At 42.6% G+C, this 15,648-nt stretch overlaps 1 protein-coding gene across 3 annotated transcripts in view; it reads right to left on the reverse strand.

Annotated features, from left to right (window-relative positions):
* Window positions 1-15,648, reverse strand: part of LOC130361626 (glutathione hydrolase-like YwrD proenzyme) — a 115,806-nt gene that overhangs the window by 63,749 nt on the left and 36,409 nt on the right. For all 3 annotated transcript variants that reach the window (XM_056564859.1, XM_056564858.1, XM_056564857.1), the window contains exons 4-5: window positions 10,304-10,457; window positions 9,125-9,331 (exon numbers count right to left, since the gene is read on the reverse strand). In XM_056564859.1, coding sequence (XP_056420834.1) covers window positions 9,125-9,331; window positions 10,304-10,457 — 361 coding nt within the window. The remainder of the gene's footprint in view (window positions 1-9,124; window positions 9,332-10,303; window positions 10,458-15,648) is intronic.

Below are 15,648 nucleotides of genomic sequence, written 5' to 3' on the forward strand. Positions count from 1 at the left end.
GTCTGGTGGGGAGGGCCGCGCATGTGCCGCATTACGTACACCCGGAAGTGGCGTTCCCCCCAGGCTTTTCACTCATGTAGCCCCGCTTCCGGGTGTAAGGAACGCGGCGCATGCGCGGCCCTCCCCACCAGACCTAGAAAAAGGAATTAGACTACGAGGATAAGTTCATGAATATTCATGGGCCGGGCAGCCGCTCTGCCCAGCTAGAATTACGTATAGCCGAGTCCGAGATGATAAGACCTCCCACTGAGTCCCAAGCCAGGGAATAACAGAAAACTAAAGATATAGATATCTGAAGAACAGCTGAACCATTTTTGACCACGTAAGAAGCGTTTTAATCAGGATCACGCGCACTACAAGCCTGTGTAACAGGTTTAGTGCGGGTGATTCTGATGACTGATTTCCTTAAATATTGTAACTTGAGGGACCACTGTATAGCCTTCTTTTTCAGTGTATGGAATAGTGTAATTGAGAATGCTAGTCCATACAAAGGCATCTGGTAAAAGAAAATCTGTATATGGTAATGGTTGCCACTTTGTACCTATACACCCACGAACATTAGAAGCATCTATCCGGTGTATACATATTAAAATAACCTTTAATGTACACATTTTGAATAGACCCTTATCACGTTGTACCCTACATCCGTCATAAATTCCACTTTTGTAATCTTGAGATAAAGGACGCCTTCTTAAGATTACCTGAGCACGTACATTACAGTTTGTATGGCAGAGATAATCTGATAATACCTTATTCACTCATATGACCACAAAGGACTTTTATTACATTTAGGTTTCATAGGAACAATAATAAAATGTAGCAGGTCACTGATTCATCCGGATTTTCCAAGAAGTTATTGGTTATATTGACAGACGCTATGATTTATTCACAAAATATAAATGATAAATAGAAAAGTAAATTAAATGTATGTACAGTTACATATCTCTATGGAGCCTGGGGCAAAGTAACTTTCAAGTGATTCATTCATATGTGCTGCACAAAGTAGTTGTAATATGAATACATGTCTATAGAAAGGTTAAGCTGTCAATGTATGTCATCTCCAGGAAGAGATTTCTGCATACCATTCTATTAACATTTTAATGTCCCTGGGAATTTCCCTAGTCAAAGTAGCAGAACTGTAAATGCCTAATTTAGGTTTCCCATTCTTTTTAATAGCTATTGAAGGTACTATGGCCCAGATTTAGCAAACTGTGTGAGAGAAAAAATAAGATGTCTTGTTTTAGTAAGTGTATGGTGTGGCAATAACTTTCATGACAAAAGGGTAGCGTTGACTTCCACGATCCAAGGGTAGTAGCTTCCTGGGCCAAGCGCTGGGGTGATAATGACCACATATGCAGGGTTACAGAAACTACTAATTTTTACTCAGGAACTTGCAACTTAACCAAAAGCTTTTTTAACAAAAGCAAAATCCTGCGCAAAAAGGTACAAGTCAGTGGTGCTAGACAAATAACTAGATACTACCAGACCTTGTGCTAGTAGACTACACTATGGTGTAAACATGATGTTATCAGTTAAGGTTATTGTGGTGTCCCAGAGTGGTGTCAACTTTTGCTACTCTGGACACTGTTCAGGTGGCTGTAGCCCCAAAAGTCTCCAGCTTTCTTTCAAGTTTGTCTTTTTAAATGCAAATATGTTTTTCTATGTCTTATATTGATCTGCATGCATTGAGCTGATTTAGGTGTAAGTGGTTAATATTCCCTACCCAAATGCCTTATCTGCCCTGTAAAAGATCTGGTAATTTGTCACATGTCCACCCCTCAGCCAATCATTCCTGTCTCCACTCCAATCTTCAGGGATAGGGGAGGATTCTTAACCCCTTAAGGACTGAGCCCTTTTTCACCTTAAGGACATTTTTTGCAATTCTGACCACTGTCACTTTAAACATTAATAACTCTGGAATGCTTTTAGTTATCAATCTGATTCCGAGATTGTTTTTTCGTGACATATTCTACTTTAACATAGTGGTAAAATTTTGTGGTAACTTGCATCCTTTCTTGGTGAAAAATCCCAAAATTTGATGAAAAATTTGAAAATTTTGCATTTTCTAACTTTGAAGCTCTCTGCTTGTAAGGAAAATGGATATTCAAAAAAAAAATTTTTTTATTCACATATGCAATATGTCTACTTTATGTTTGCATCATAAAATTTATGAGTTTTTACTTTTGGAAGACACCAGAGGGCTTCAAAGTTCAGCAGCAATTTTCCAATTTTTCACAAAATTTTGAAACTCGCTTTTTTTCAGGGACCAGTTCAGGTTTGAAGTGGATTTGAAGGGTCTTCATATTAGAAATACCCCATAAAAGACCCCATTATAAAAACTGCACCCCCCAAAGTATTCAAAATGACATTCAGTCAGCGTTTTAACCCTTTAGGTGTTTCACAGGAATAGCAGCAAAGTGAAGGAGAAAATTTACAATCTTCATTTTTTACACTCGCATGTTTTTGTAGACCCAATTTTTGAATTTTTGCAAGGGGTAAAAAGGAGAAAATTTTTACTTGTATTTCAAACCCAATTTTTCTCGAGTAAGGACATACCTCATATGTCTATGTAAAGTGTTCGGCGGGCGTAGTAGAGGGCTCAGAAGGGAAGGAGCGACAAATGGTTTTTGGGGGGCATGTCACATTTAGGAAGCCCCTATGGTGCCAGAACAGCAAAAAAAAACACATGGCATACCATTTTGTAAACTAGACCCCTCGGGGAACATAACAAGGGGTAAAGTAAACCTTAATACCCCACAGGTGATTCACGACTTTTGCATATGTAAAAAAAAAAAAAAATTCCCTAAAATGCTTGGTTTCCCAAAAGTTTTACATTTTTAAAAAGGGTAATAGCCGAAAATACCCCCCAAAATTTGAAGCCCAATTTCTCCCGATTCATAAAACACCCCATATGGGGGTGAAAAGTGCTCTGCTGGCGCACAACAGGTCTCAGAAGAGAAGGAGTCACATTTGGCTTTTTTGAAGGAAATTTTGCTCTGGGGGCATGCCGCATTTAGGAAGCCCCTATGGTGCCAGGACAGCAAAAAAAAACACATGGCATACCATTTTGGAAACTAGACCCCTTGGGGAACGTAACAAGGGGTAAAGCGAACCTTAATACCCCACAGGGGTTTCACAACTTTTGCATATGTAAAAAAAAAAATGTACCTAAAATGCTTGGTTTCCCAAAAAATTTACATTTTTACAAAGGGTTAAAGCAGAAAATACCCCCCAAAATTTGAAGCCCAATTTCTCCCGATTCAGAAAACACCCCATATGGGGGTGAAAAGTGCTCTGCTGGCGCACTACAGGTCTCAGAAGAGAAGGAGTCACATTTGGCTTTTTTGAAGGAAATTTTGCTATGGGGGCATGCCGCATTTAGGAAGCCCCTATGGTGCCAAGACAGCAAAAAAAAACACATGGCATACCATTTTGGAAACTAGACCCCTTGGGGAACATAACAAGGGGTAAAGTGAACCTTAATACCCCACAGGGGTTTGACAACTTTTGCATATGTAAAAAAAAAAATGTACCTAAAATGCTTGGTTTCCCAAAAAATTTAAATTTTTTACAAAGGGTTAAAGCAGAAAATACCCACCAAAATTTGAAGCCCAATTTCTCCCGATTCAGAAAACACCCCATATGGGGGTGAAAAGTGCTCTGCTGGCGCACTACAGGTCTCAGAAGAGAAGGAGTCACATTTGGCTTTTTGAAAGCAAATTTTGCTCTGGGGGCATGCCGCATTTAGGAAGCCCCTATGGTGCCAGAACAGCAAAAAAAACAAACACATGGCATACCATTTTGGAAACTAGACCCCTCGGGGAACGTAACAAGGGGTTAAGTGAACCTTAATACCCCACAGGTGTTTCACGACTTTTGCATATGTAAAAAAAAATTTTTTTTTACCTAAAATGCCTCTTTTCCCAAAAATTTTACATTTTTAAAAAGGGTAAAAGCAGAAAATACCCCCCAAAATTTGTAACACAATTTCTCTCGAGTACGGCGATACCCCATATGTGACCCTTAACTGTTGCCTTGAAATACTAGAGGGCTCCAAAGTGACAGCGCCATGCGCATTTGAGGCCTAAATTAGGGACTTGCATAGGGGTGGACATAGGGGTATTCTACGCCAGTGATTCCCAAACAGGGTGTCTCCAGCTGTTGTAAAACTCCCAGCATGCCTAGACAGTCAGTGGCTATCTGGCAATACTGGGAGTAGTTGTTTTGCAACAGCTGGAGGCTCCGTTTTGGAAACAGTGGCGTACCAGACGTTTTTCATTTTTATTGGGGAGGGGGGCTGTGTAGGGGTATGTGTATATGTAATGTTTTTTACTTTTTATTTTATTGTGTGTTAGTGTAGTGTAGTGTTTTTAGGGTACAGTCGCACGGGCGGGGGTTCACAGTAGTTTCTCGCTGGCAGTTTGAGCTGCGGCAGAAAATTTGCCGCAGCTCAAACTTGCAGCCGGATACTTACTGTAATCCTCCGCCCATGTGAGTGTACCCTGTACGTTCACATTGGGGGGGGGGGGGGAAGAAACATCCAGCTGTTGCAAAACTACAACTCCCAGCATGTACGGTCTATCAGTGCATGCTGGGAGTTGTAGTTTTGCAACAGCTGGAGGCACACTGGTTGTGAAACACTGAGTTTGGTAACAAACTCAGTGTTTTGCAACCAGTGTGCCTTCAGTTGTTGCAAAAGCTACAACCCCCAGCATGTACGGACTGCGGAAGGGCATGCTGGGTCTTGTAGTTATGCAACAGCTGGAGGCATACTACTTTGGATGGGGATGCTGGGGACTGTAGTTATGCAACAGATGGAGACACACTGGTTTGCTACATAACTCAGTGTGCCTTCAGATGTTGCAAAACTACAACTCCCAGCAGTCACCGACAGCCAACGGGCATGCTGGGAGTTGTAGTTATGCAACCAGCAGATGCACTACTACAACTCCCAGCATGCATTTTAGCTGTTTGTGCAAGCTGGGAGTTGTAGTTACACAACAGCTGAAGGTACACTTTTCCATAGAAAAAATGTGCCTCCAGCTGTTGCAAAACTACAAGTCCCAGCATGCCCTTTTTGCATGCTGGGAGCTGTTGCTAAGCAACAGCAGGAGGCTGTCACTCACCTCCAACGATCCAGCCGCACAGGTCAGTCCCTCGTCGTCGCCGCCGCGGCCGTCGCTCCTGGGGCCCCGATCCCAACATTGACGCCGGGGATCGGGGTCCCCAGCACCTGGGGTGCACGTCCCGCACCCGCTCACGTCCTCCGGAAGAGGGGCGGAGCGGGTTGCGGGAGTGACACCCGCAGCAGGCGCCCTGATTGGTTGGCCGGCCGACAAATCAGGGCGATCGTGAGGTGGCACCAGTGCCACCTCACCCCTGCAGGCTCTGGCTGTTCGGGGCCGTCGGAGACGGCCCCGAACAGCCTGTAATTCCGGGTCACCGGGTCACTGGAGACCCGATTGACCCGGAATCTGCCGCAGATCGCTGGACTGAATTGGGGCGATATGCCCCGATGCCTGCTGAATGATTTCAGCAGGCATCCGGCCCCGGCTCCCCTCCAGCTAGCGGCGGGGGGCCGGGATTTGACAGGACGTACTCAAACGTCCTGAGTCCTTAAGGACTCGGAAAAGGGGCCGTTTGAGTACGTCCTGCGTCCTTAAGGGGTTAAGCACATGTTCAGTTACAACATGGTCAGAGAACATCACATCCTGCAGCTCTCAGGCCTTCAGAGGGAGCGCAGAAGTATAGTAAAGCAGAATTAAGCAGAGTAATAGTAAATTGTTGCCCATTGTGCCCAGTCATGAGAACGGCCATTAAAGTCACACAAAAAAAAAAAAAAACTTTAACAGCCGTTCTTGATGGGGAGCAATGGCAGTGTAAAAGGGGTCTTAGTCACAAGTCAAGCCAAGTAAGGTCTCATTTTAGAGTGCAGTCGAAAACATGCAAGGCCAGAAATGTCATAAGCCTCTGAGTCTTACACGAACCACAAAGGGAGATAATCAGCTTACATCTCAGGAGGACTAAAAGTCTAATACTACCAAATCACAAGGCTACCAATAACACTGGGACTGTGACAGTGACAAGTTACCATTATTATTTGCATTCTTCTTTATTGAATCTGCTTCCCAAGTAAAGAACAAGTTGGTATATATATAAACCCTTGCTTTAGGTATTAATTTCCCATGGCACATTCAATTGGTACAAATTCTGGCTTTATTGAAGTAGTGGTTTGTGGGACTACATATCTCAACATAGATTACACCGTTCCTGCCATGTGACACTACAACTCATTATCCATCAACAACTATAAATCACAGCTCTACTACTTCTGAAATCAGAAACTTGATACCTTGCAAGCTAAGTATCCACATGATCACCCTGCATACCACATTACAATGCCATAGTAAACACCAGGGACATAAACCACGGCATTAACTACCGTATCGTGTTAGAGTTTGGCAGCTTGCATGTGTGGCAACGCTGTACTCTGGTATCCCCGGCGCTCCTATAGGCAATGCATAGAGCATATGCCAACCCACCCCTCATGCAGTCGGGAAAGTTGGGACCCCATTCTGGAGATTGCAGGGGGTCCTAGAGGTTGGGTACATAGGGATACATTTTCAAGGGCTGGAATACTCTTTAAGTGCTTCCTTATTCCTGCTTATACAAGATACAGAAAAATGTGTTCACGGGTGTAAAATGGTCTTTCTAAATACAAAAGTCAAGGTATCCTAAAGAGTTGATTTGGACAAATTCATTGCATTTTTATGGCATAATCTGAAGTCACCATTTCTTAGGGCCCTTCTAGCCCTTCTGTGAGTGTTGATAATACATGATATCAAGGTGGTTACCTGGGACTTGAGAACTGGAGGCATATCCTTGGGAAAGCCCATTAATATCAAATTGGTGGGAGTCCCTCTTTTGGTACCTTGTTGTCGAGCAGTCTAATGCACCACTGTGTCCCCTTCATTGTTTACCAGGCACACATTTTAGTAGCAGCTGTACCTATTATTATTGTTCAGTTTCCTTTACTCGATTGAGACAAAGTTGTAGTAAGATGTAATCCAAGACACATTCTCTACTAATAGAAGCTCTGCCTGGTAAACCATGAAGGGGACATGGCATTCTCTGAAGCCTCATTCCCTTTAACCAACATACTGAAGATATTAAGAGTTGGGTCCCACCAATCTAATATTTATGGCCCTATCCTTACAAGTGAAGGAAAAAATTACAAAAAATTTCTTATCCTACACTTTTTTGTATTCTATTACAGAACTATATTAGAAATGAAAAAGTAAAGAAGATTTGGGTTCATGGCTGTTCTTATGTTTTTGTTTTTTTTTTCTGGCTTGAGCGATTATTTGTCTTAATACGTAATTCTGCTTTCACAACTCTAAATAAAGAATGTGGATATCCCAAAGGAAAACACAAGGAAGTGCTTATTAACAGATCACAAGGTAGAGCTAAGAATAACGCAGTTGAGCAATCAATGACGTAAATTATCTCCTGAATATTTTTGTTGACAAGCCAGCCACAGATACAAAGAGCTGAGCCGATGAGAAATAAGTGGATAATATATGCACTTAAAAACACACTCATCTGTCCCACCATTGCTACTAGCATCAAGGAATACATGTTCTCAAAATTACTCTACAATCACCCTCCGTGTTATTCTAGATGAATGGAAGTCAGCAGACTTCATTATAAGTTAATTAGCCACATTGGGCAGCCTTTTTGTCTGTTTTGTGATAGCTCTGGCACTGTGTTGTGGCTTCCTCCCCCCACACACACAGTGACCATATTGTGGTAGACACCAGCTCTACACAGCTGAATACCCACTCTGGAGGCTATGATGTGTGCACAATGCAGTTACATGCAGTGATTCACAGGTATGTCTTCTCTTATCAGAGTTATTCACTTTTTCAGTGTTTCTAATCTGATCCAGACCGCTATGACTTGCTTTTGCAAAACTGCGGGACAAACATTTTAGGTTCATTGGCTTTCTAACCCCACCTTAGACTCCTCACCTCTAGACCATCTTTTGTGCCCCAACACAGTAGTTAGGTCTCACCTTGTGCCCCCACATAATAGATATGTCCCTCTATGTGTCCCCATACTGTAGTTAGGCCCCCTTGTGTACCATACTATTATTTCCCCCCTTGTGCCCCACATAATTGATTAGGTCCCCCTTTGTGCCACAATATAGTAGATAGGCCAATTAAATATTGAAAAAAATAAACTCACCTTTCTCCTTCATTCCCATGGCTGGCTCCTCTCCCTACTATAAGCATCCCAGAGCAGGCAGTGTGGTGCAGTGATATCATGTGCCTGTACTGGAAAGCTCAAGTCCTTGACTGGCCTGATATCTTGTAGGCCACAGGCATAAAGCAGCCTGTGGCCTACAAAAGGATGTAATGGGACAGTGAGCCAATGGCTCTGTGTTCAGTCATACTTTCCAACTGAAGCTATGGTATGGTACTACTATGTTTATTTAAAAAGGTACTATTATTTTTATTTAAATAATATTATGGGTATCCTATACAGTTGTATATATTGGTGCCAGTGAGGGGTTATAGTCATGTTCATTCTCCATTTGAAAACTCTTTTGAGAAACCATGAATTAATTAATCCAGGCGGCGTTGTAGTGTTGTCGCTTCCGTTACAAACTAAAGCCATAATACATATGTCAGCAGAACCCTAATATCTTCCAAAAATAAAATACATAACCAGGATAAAATATTTGTAAAAACCTTCATGTGTTAGAGCCCTTGAGAATATTAACCCTCGCAAAGGTTACAAGGCTCCTTAATCAGGTAGGAAAATCTATATGCAATCTATTTAAAATACATCCAGACACTGGCAGTCCCAGGAGCATAAGAATACATCCAGTGTTTGGTTGTATTTTAAATAGGTTCTAAGGACCACAAAATCGCTTGTTCTTTGAAATTACTGTCCTCACCAGAGGTTTGGTCTATGCTGGAGATAGCAAATGTCACAACTAGATGATGGATGGATTGTACTGTAGCATAGAGATGCAATGGATCATTTTAGCAAAAATACAGGATTATTTTTCATAGATAAAAAAAAGTGGAAGATGGACTATAAATATATTGGCTTGTACCTTAAAAGTGTTTGCCAGTGATGGATTTCTGAAAAGCTGCCCATGTTGTGGAGATTGTCCATTGATAAGAAGCTCAGCCCCAAATTTGTTACTTGGAGACTGGAGCTTATGGGCTGTGGTCTTCCATTCAAAAGCACTCACTTCAGACACAGGAAATCCAGATTCAGCTAGTTCAATGGCTGGTTGCAGAATTTCCCCTAGGCTCATCTACGCATGACACAAGAAAAAGAAAAATATTAATTTGTTTGCAGTTTGTTTTTAATAGATGCTTACTTGCAGTATTCACAGTGAGGTTTTAAATGCAGCTCCCTCCTAGTGTCTAAAAAATGTTTTTGTTAATCACCCCCATCCTCCATGCTGGACGTTTATATTAAAACAAGAGGCAAAACTTCACCATAAACATTACCAGAGTGTCCTTATTAACAGAGCAAGACAAAGTGCCTCAAGTAACACAACCATAGGGGCCTATATTAAATGTGCCAGCCGGAACGCCTTGTTTATAGTTCCAGAGAGCTCTACCTAACAGTTTGCAAGTTCCCTCTCCACATTACCAGGCCAGCAGATTGCTTTCATAAAATGTGTGAGCAGGGAGTAAGAATATGCAGTGCCAACCAGAGAGCTGCATGGATAGTTCAAGGTTGTCCAATTAGTACTGCCAAAGTGCCCTTCTGAATAGTGACAAAAAAACTCACACTTTCTTTGCTTCAGTTTCTTCCCAACCGCAATAAAATGACATGTATTATGACCATTTATAGCAGGGAGGGGGGATAGTAACTTGGTTCAACTTTTTCTGTCTTTTTACAATACAATTTCCCTCTGTAAATGGAGCAGGCATAGCTGATTTTTGGGGGGTATCGGTCCTTCTTAGAGATATTTTGAAAATAACATCCAAGAGGAAAATAGTTGGCTATTAATTGGGTTACAGCAACACTCCACCTTTGGAATCACTCTGCAGATTATAGTAAGAAAGATTAATAGCAAAAGGATGTCATTCTGTGAAATGAGGGAGCCATATTCTCATCACCATTGAGGCTGTAGACAATTCCAAATTCCATGTTTGTATCCTGTACATGTTATCAAAAGAATACAAAAGGGCTCTTTAAATTTAGCTGGTATTGTCAAAGCAAATCCATGTATCTACATTTTTATATTTCATATAAAATCAAAGATGAAGATTACTTTTTTACTCCCAAAGAGAGAAATTGTGTCAACCCAAGCAGCAGCCGCCCCTGGCACAGTGACATTGTGAGCGTGTGTAGGAGGCAGGGGGTTTTCTTCATCAAACCCTTGTTGTTTCAATAATCCCAAACTCAATGCTGCTGGACATCTGCCACTGCAAAAAACAATACACAGTACAATGTATCTGGAAAGCCTTCAGACCCTTTGAACTTTTTTTTCACATTTCGATAAGGCCTTATGCAAAAATTTGAAAAAAATCAAGTGTCCCCCATAATTTTGCACTAAACACAACTAAAGTATTGCATTGACATAAGTATTCAGACCCTTTACTCAGTACTTAGCTGAAGCACCTTTGATTTGGGGATTTTCTTCCATTCTTCTTTGCAGATCCTCTCAAGGTCTGTCAGGTTGGATGGGAACCGTCGATGGAAGCCATTTTTAGGTCTCTCCAGAGATGTGCAATTGAGTTCATGTCAGGGCTCTTGTTAGGTCACTCAAGGACATTCACAGAGTTGTCACTTAATCCTGATCAGTTTCCCTGTCCCAGCTATTGAAAACACCCCCAGGTATGATTCTGCCACCACCATGCTTCGCTGTGGGGATCATATTGGACAGGTTATGAGCATTGCCTGGTTCTCTTAAGATACAATGTTAAAATGGAGGCCAAAAAGGTTGAGGCCAAAATCGTGGTTCTATCAGACCAGACAAAGGTCTGATGAAGACCCTTCACCCCTGATACGTAGTTTGTTGGGGCAGACAGTTTTAGGAAGAGCCCTGGTTGTTCCAAATTTTTTCTATTATGGAGGCCACTGTGTTATTGGGAATTTCCAGTGCATCAGATTTTTTTCTGTACCCTTCTCCAAAACTGTGTCTCCACTCATTCCTGTCTCTGAGCTTTGCAGTCAGTTCTTTTCCCCCCATGACTTGGCTGTTGGATGTAGATAGCCCTATATAGATAGGGCTGTGTCTTTCTACACCATGTCCAATCAAAAACATTTACCACAGGTGACTACAATCAAGGTGCAGAAACATCTCAAAGATGATTAAGAAAAATGGGAGACCCTCAGAGCCAAATTGCAAGAGCTGAGCAGGGTACATGGCAAGGCTGCCCCCTTTTCCCAGCGCTGTTTGTGCTTGATATGGAGCCCCTGGCCTCCCTTATTCGAGCTCACCCAGGTGTTAAGGGAGTTCAGATTGCCTCTTCTTCTTATAAAGTTAACCTCTTTGCTGATGATCTTCTTCTTACTCTTACCTCTCCTCTGACTTCTTCTCTTCCTCATCTTTTCTTCCTCCTAGACCGCTTTTCTCTAGTCTCTGGCCTGAAGATAAACCGTTCTAAGTCTGAAGTCCTATACTGTTGCACTCCTGCGCTCACCCAGAAGTTGATCTCCCTTAATTTTGACCTCCCTCCTCCTTCTCAGTCTATTCCCTATCTTGGGATTCACCTCCCTCTCTTTCTGATCTTTACAGACTGAACTATCCCCCTCTACTTACTAAGCTAAGGGCAGACATGGCTAGGTGGGATCTACCCCATATTTTCTGGCTTGGTCGTGTTCATTTGGTGAAGATGGTACTTTTACCTCGTCTCCTCTACCTCCTCTGTACCCTCCCTATTCCTCTCCATCTGGCTGATCTCGAATCTTTCAGTCTGAGGTCTCCAACCTCGCATCTCTCGGTCTATCATGTACTTTCACAAATCTCTTTCGAGCCTATCGGTTCCCAACTTCAATAAATACTACAAAGCTGCCCGAGTGGCCCAATTGCTTCTGTGCAATGCCCATTCGGGATATCCGTAATAGGTGTCGCTGGAAAATAGTCTAGTTTCCCCTTGCTCGCTTCGGGCGCTCATGTGGTTGACTACCCCATTGACCTCCTATCTTTCCCCTGCCACTACTCTTTGCTTATCTGGTGTTCCACTCGCTTTAAGCACTCCTTGCAATCCTTACAGTCTCCTGCTCTTCTTCTTCTCTCTAACCCTGCTTTCCTGCCTTGCCTGAATCCTGGAGACTTCTGCTGGTGGTCCTCTTCCAAGCTCCCCACCATCCATGATTGGAAGACGCTAATGGGAAGACGCTAATGTCTCAATCTGACGCTAATTTCTCTCCAAATTCTCCCAACTGACCTCTGAGTCCTTGCGGACTTCTCAGGACTTTTCCTATCTGAAGTCGTTGTCAGCCATTACACCTTCTCTTACTGCCACACCTTTTGAAGCCTTGGCCCTCTATACTCTATTCCTGGATCCTTGTCCATGGTGTACTCTGCTATTAATAGCCCTGACCCTTCTGTGAAGTTGCCCTTTATGACACAATGGGAAGGAGGCTGAACTGGGCTTTGATCATTCTATTATCCGCTGGCAGGCCTACTGTATGCAGCTGTCTAAAGGCAGTTGGCAGTTTTTCCTTGCAGAGACAGCCCTTAAGGTTCTCCATAGGACTTATGTCCAGACTAAACTGCCCTTGATTTACCCTTCTATCACCCCCTTGTGTTTTCGAGGCTGCCAGACAGATGGCTCTATGGGTCATGTTTGGTGGACTTGTCCTCTGGTGGCCGCCTTCTGGAGACGGGTTGTTGACCTAATTTCCTCTGTTATGGGATTGCATTTTCCTTTTTGTCCTGAGGTGTGCCTACTGGGGGACAGGCTACCAGCCATGAAATTTGCCCAGTTTAAACTGGGCCAATTCATCTTGCATTCCGCTCGTATTCATGTTGCATCGAGATGGCAGTCGCTGACTATCCTTCTCGATGGTTGTTGAGCGTGTTAACTCCACTATGCTATCAGAGAAACTCTCTGCCCTCAGGGCTGACTCCATGGATCAACCTATAAAAGGTGTGGCAACAGTGGCTGGATTCCCCGCATACTAGTGATGTCTCCTCTTATCTTCATCTATGACTGTATAATGATGTATAGTATACCATACCTGCACTATTTTGATTGCCTTCTCCCTAATCTCTGGACCTTGTTTCTTTTATCCTTCCTCTACCACTCCTCTCCCCCATTTCCCATGTTTGGTGCTCAGGACTGTGGATTTCTTTTTTACCCTCTGATCATAATATGTTTTTATTGTGCATTCCTCTGCAAGGGTCTTTATATGCTTGTTATGTACTGTTCTTTTTTTTCAATAAAACTATTTGATTTGACACTAAATTTCAAGTGCAATAGCAAAGGGTCTCAATACTTTGTCAGATGTAAAAACTCTTTTTTCATTGTTTCCTCTCTGCATACAAAGAGCCATCATTTTTCAGTTTTTATTTTGCTGGCCTGCAGGTCAGCATAATTACATCGATACCAGACTGATATTAAACTTTTTTTTATTTTAAAACACTTTATAAAATGAAATATAAAAAAAACAAACATAATTTCTCCTGTGTTTCCACATTACAAAAGCCATAACATTTATATTTTTCTGTCAATATAGCTTAAGGATTTATTTTTGCAGGGTCCAATGGTACCATTTTAGGACATATAGGGCTTCCTGATTAAATGTATTACTTTTCTTGGAGGTGAAAGGAGCAAAAACACAGCAAATCAATTTTATAAGAAAGGTCTTTATTGGTGCAGGGATACTAATTCTGTAAAGTTTTTTTTATTTATTTATTTATTTATTTTTTGTATTCCTAAAAATAAACATTTAAATGTATTTATTTATTTTGTTACTTTTTTATTTTATTTTTTATTTTATTTATTTTATCCACAGTGGAATTTAAATTTGGGATCCTTTGGTCAATTGTATAATAGATTGTATGACTAACAGCAGTGGCGTCTCCAGCATTCATATTTAGGGGGGGCACATGGGGGGCCAGTGACAAAAGTGGGGGGGGCAATTTTAAAACGTGTGTGTATGTGTATATATATATATATATATATATATATATATATATATATATATATATATATATGTATATATACATACACACACATATACACACACACACACACACACACACACCATGCAGAACATGTTTAATTTACCTTACCTTATCACAATACAGACCCCTGAATCATCACCACTTACCACAAAACAGACCCCATAATCAGACCCCACTATAATACAGACCCCAGAATCAGATTCCTGCATAATAGACCCCATCCCCCTGCATAATACAGACCCCAGTCGTGTTGCACAATAATATAAATACAGTTACATTAACTGACTCACAATTCACATCTTTTATGGTCGGCGTCATCCTCTTTCCTTCTGTTCTCCATCTGGCTCAGACCACCATGACGACTTCTTCCAGCCAAAACCCATCACTGCAGCATCTGCAAGACAAACATCTTAGTTTCTGCATTTTTTCCAGTGCCCTCCCCAGAAGTGCAGAATTCAGTGGAGTTTATTCCATTCCAAACAGTGTTACAGAGCAAGCAACGTTTCAGTGACCTGTCTTCACCTTTGCCAAGCACTAGAAGCGACGAATCGTAGCCTGCTCTGTAACTCTGTTTAGAATGGAATAAACTCCACTGAACTGCACTTTATACTTTGGTGTGCTGAGATTGTCCTTGGATATAGGTGACTAGCTAGGTTGGTAGGCAGCCAATTAGGTAGGTAGGTAGCTATGTAGATAAGGAGGTTCATAGGTAGGTAGCAAGGTAGCTAAGTAGGTAGCCAGGTAGGTAAGTGGGTAGCTATGTATGTAGGTAGGTAGCTGGGTAGCTAGCTAGCTAGGTAATTAGGTTGCTATGTAGGTAAGTAGCTATGTAGGTAAGTAACCAGGAGGCTAAGTAGGTGGGTAGGTAGCCAGTAATAAGGTTGGAAGCCAGATAGGGAAGTAGCCAGGCAGGTAATTAGGTAGGTTTCAAGGTAGGGAAATAGCCAGGCAGGTAACTAGGTAGGTTGCCAGGTAGGGAAGTAGCCAAGCAGGTAATTGGGTAGGTAGCCAGGTAGGGAAGTAGCTAGTGCTCCTTCACATCATCACCCCCCTCTCACCTACACCCCCCTCACCTCCTCCACATCATCACCCCCCTCTCCTCCTCCACATCATCACCCCCCCTCTCCTCCTCCACATCATCACCCTCCTCTCAAGTACACCCCCTCACCTCCTCCACATCATCACCCCCCTCTCCTCCTCCACATCATCACCCCCCTCTCCTCCTCCACATCATCACCCCCCTCTCACCTGCACATCATCACCCCCCTCTCCTCCTCCACATCATCACCCCCCTCTCCTCCTCCACATCATCACCCTCTCTCACCTACACAAGACCCCCCTCACCTCCTCTACATCATCGCCCCCCTCTCACCTACACCCCCCTCACCTCCTCCACATCATCACCCCCCTCTCCTCCTCCACATCATCACCCCCCTCTCACCTACACCCCTCTCACCTCCTCCACATCATCACCCCCC

Source organism: Hyla sarda, chromosome 3, assembly GCF_029499605.1.
Source record: "Hyla sarda isolate aHylSar1 chromosome 3, aHylSar1.hap1, whole genome shotgun sequence".
NCBI lineage: Eukaryota > Metazoa > Chordata > Amphibia > Anura > Hylidae > Hyla > Hyla sarda.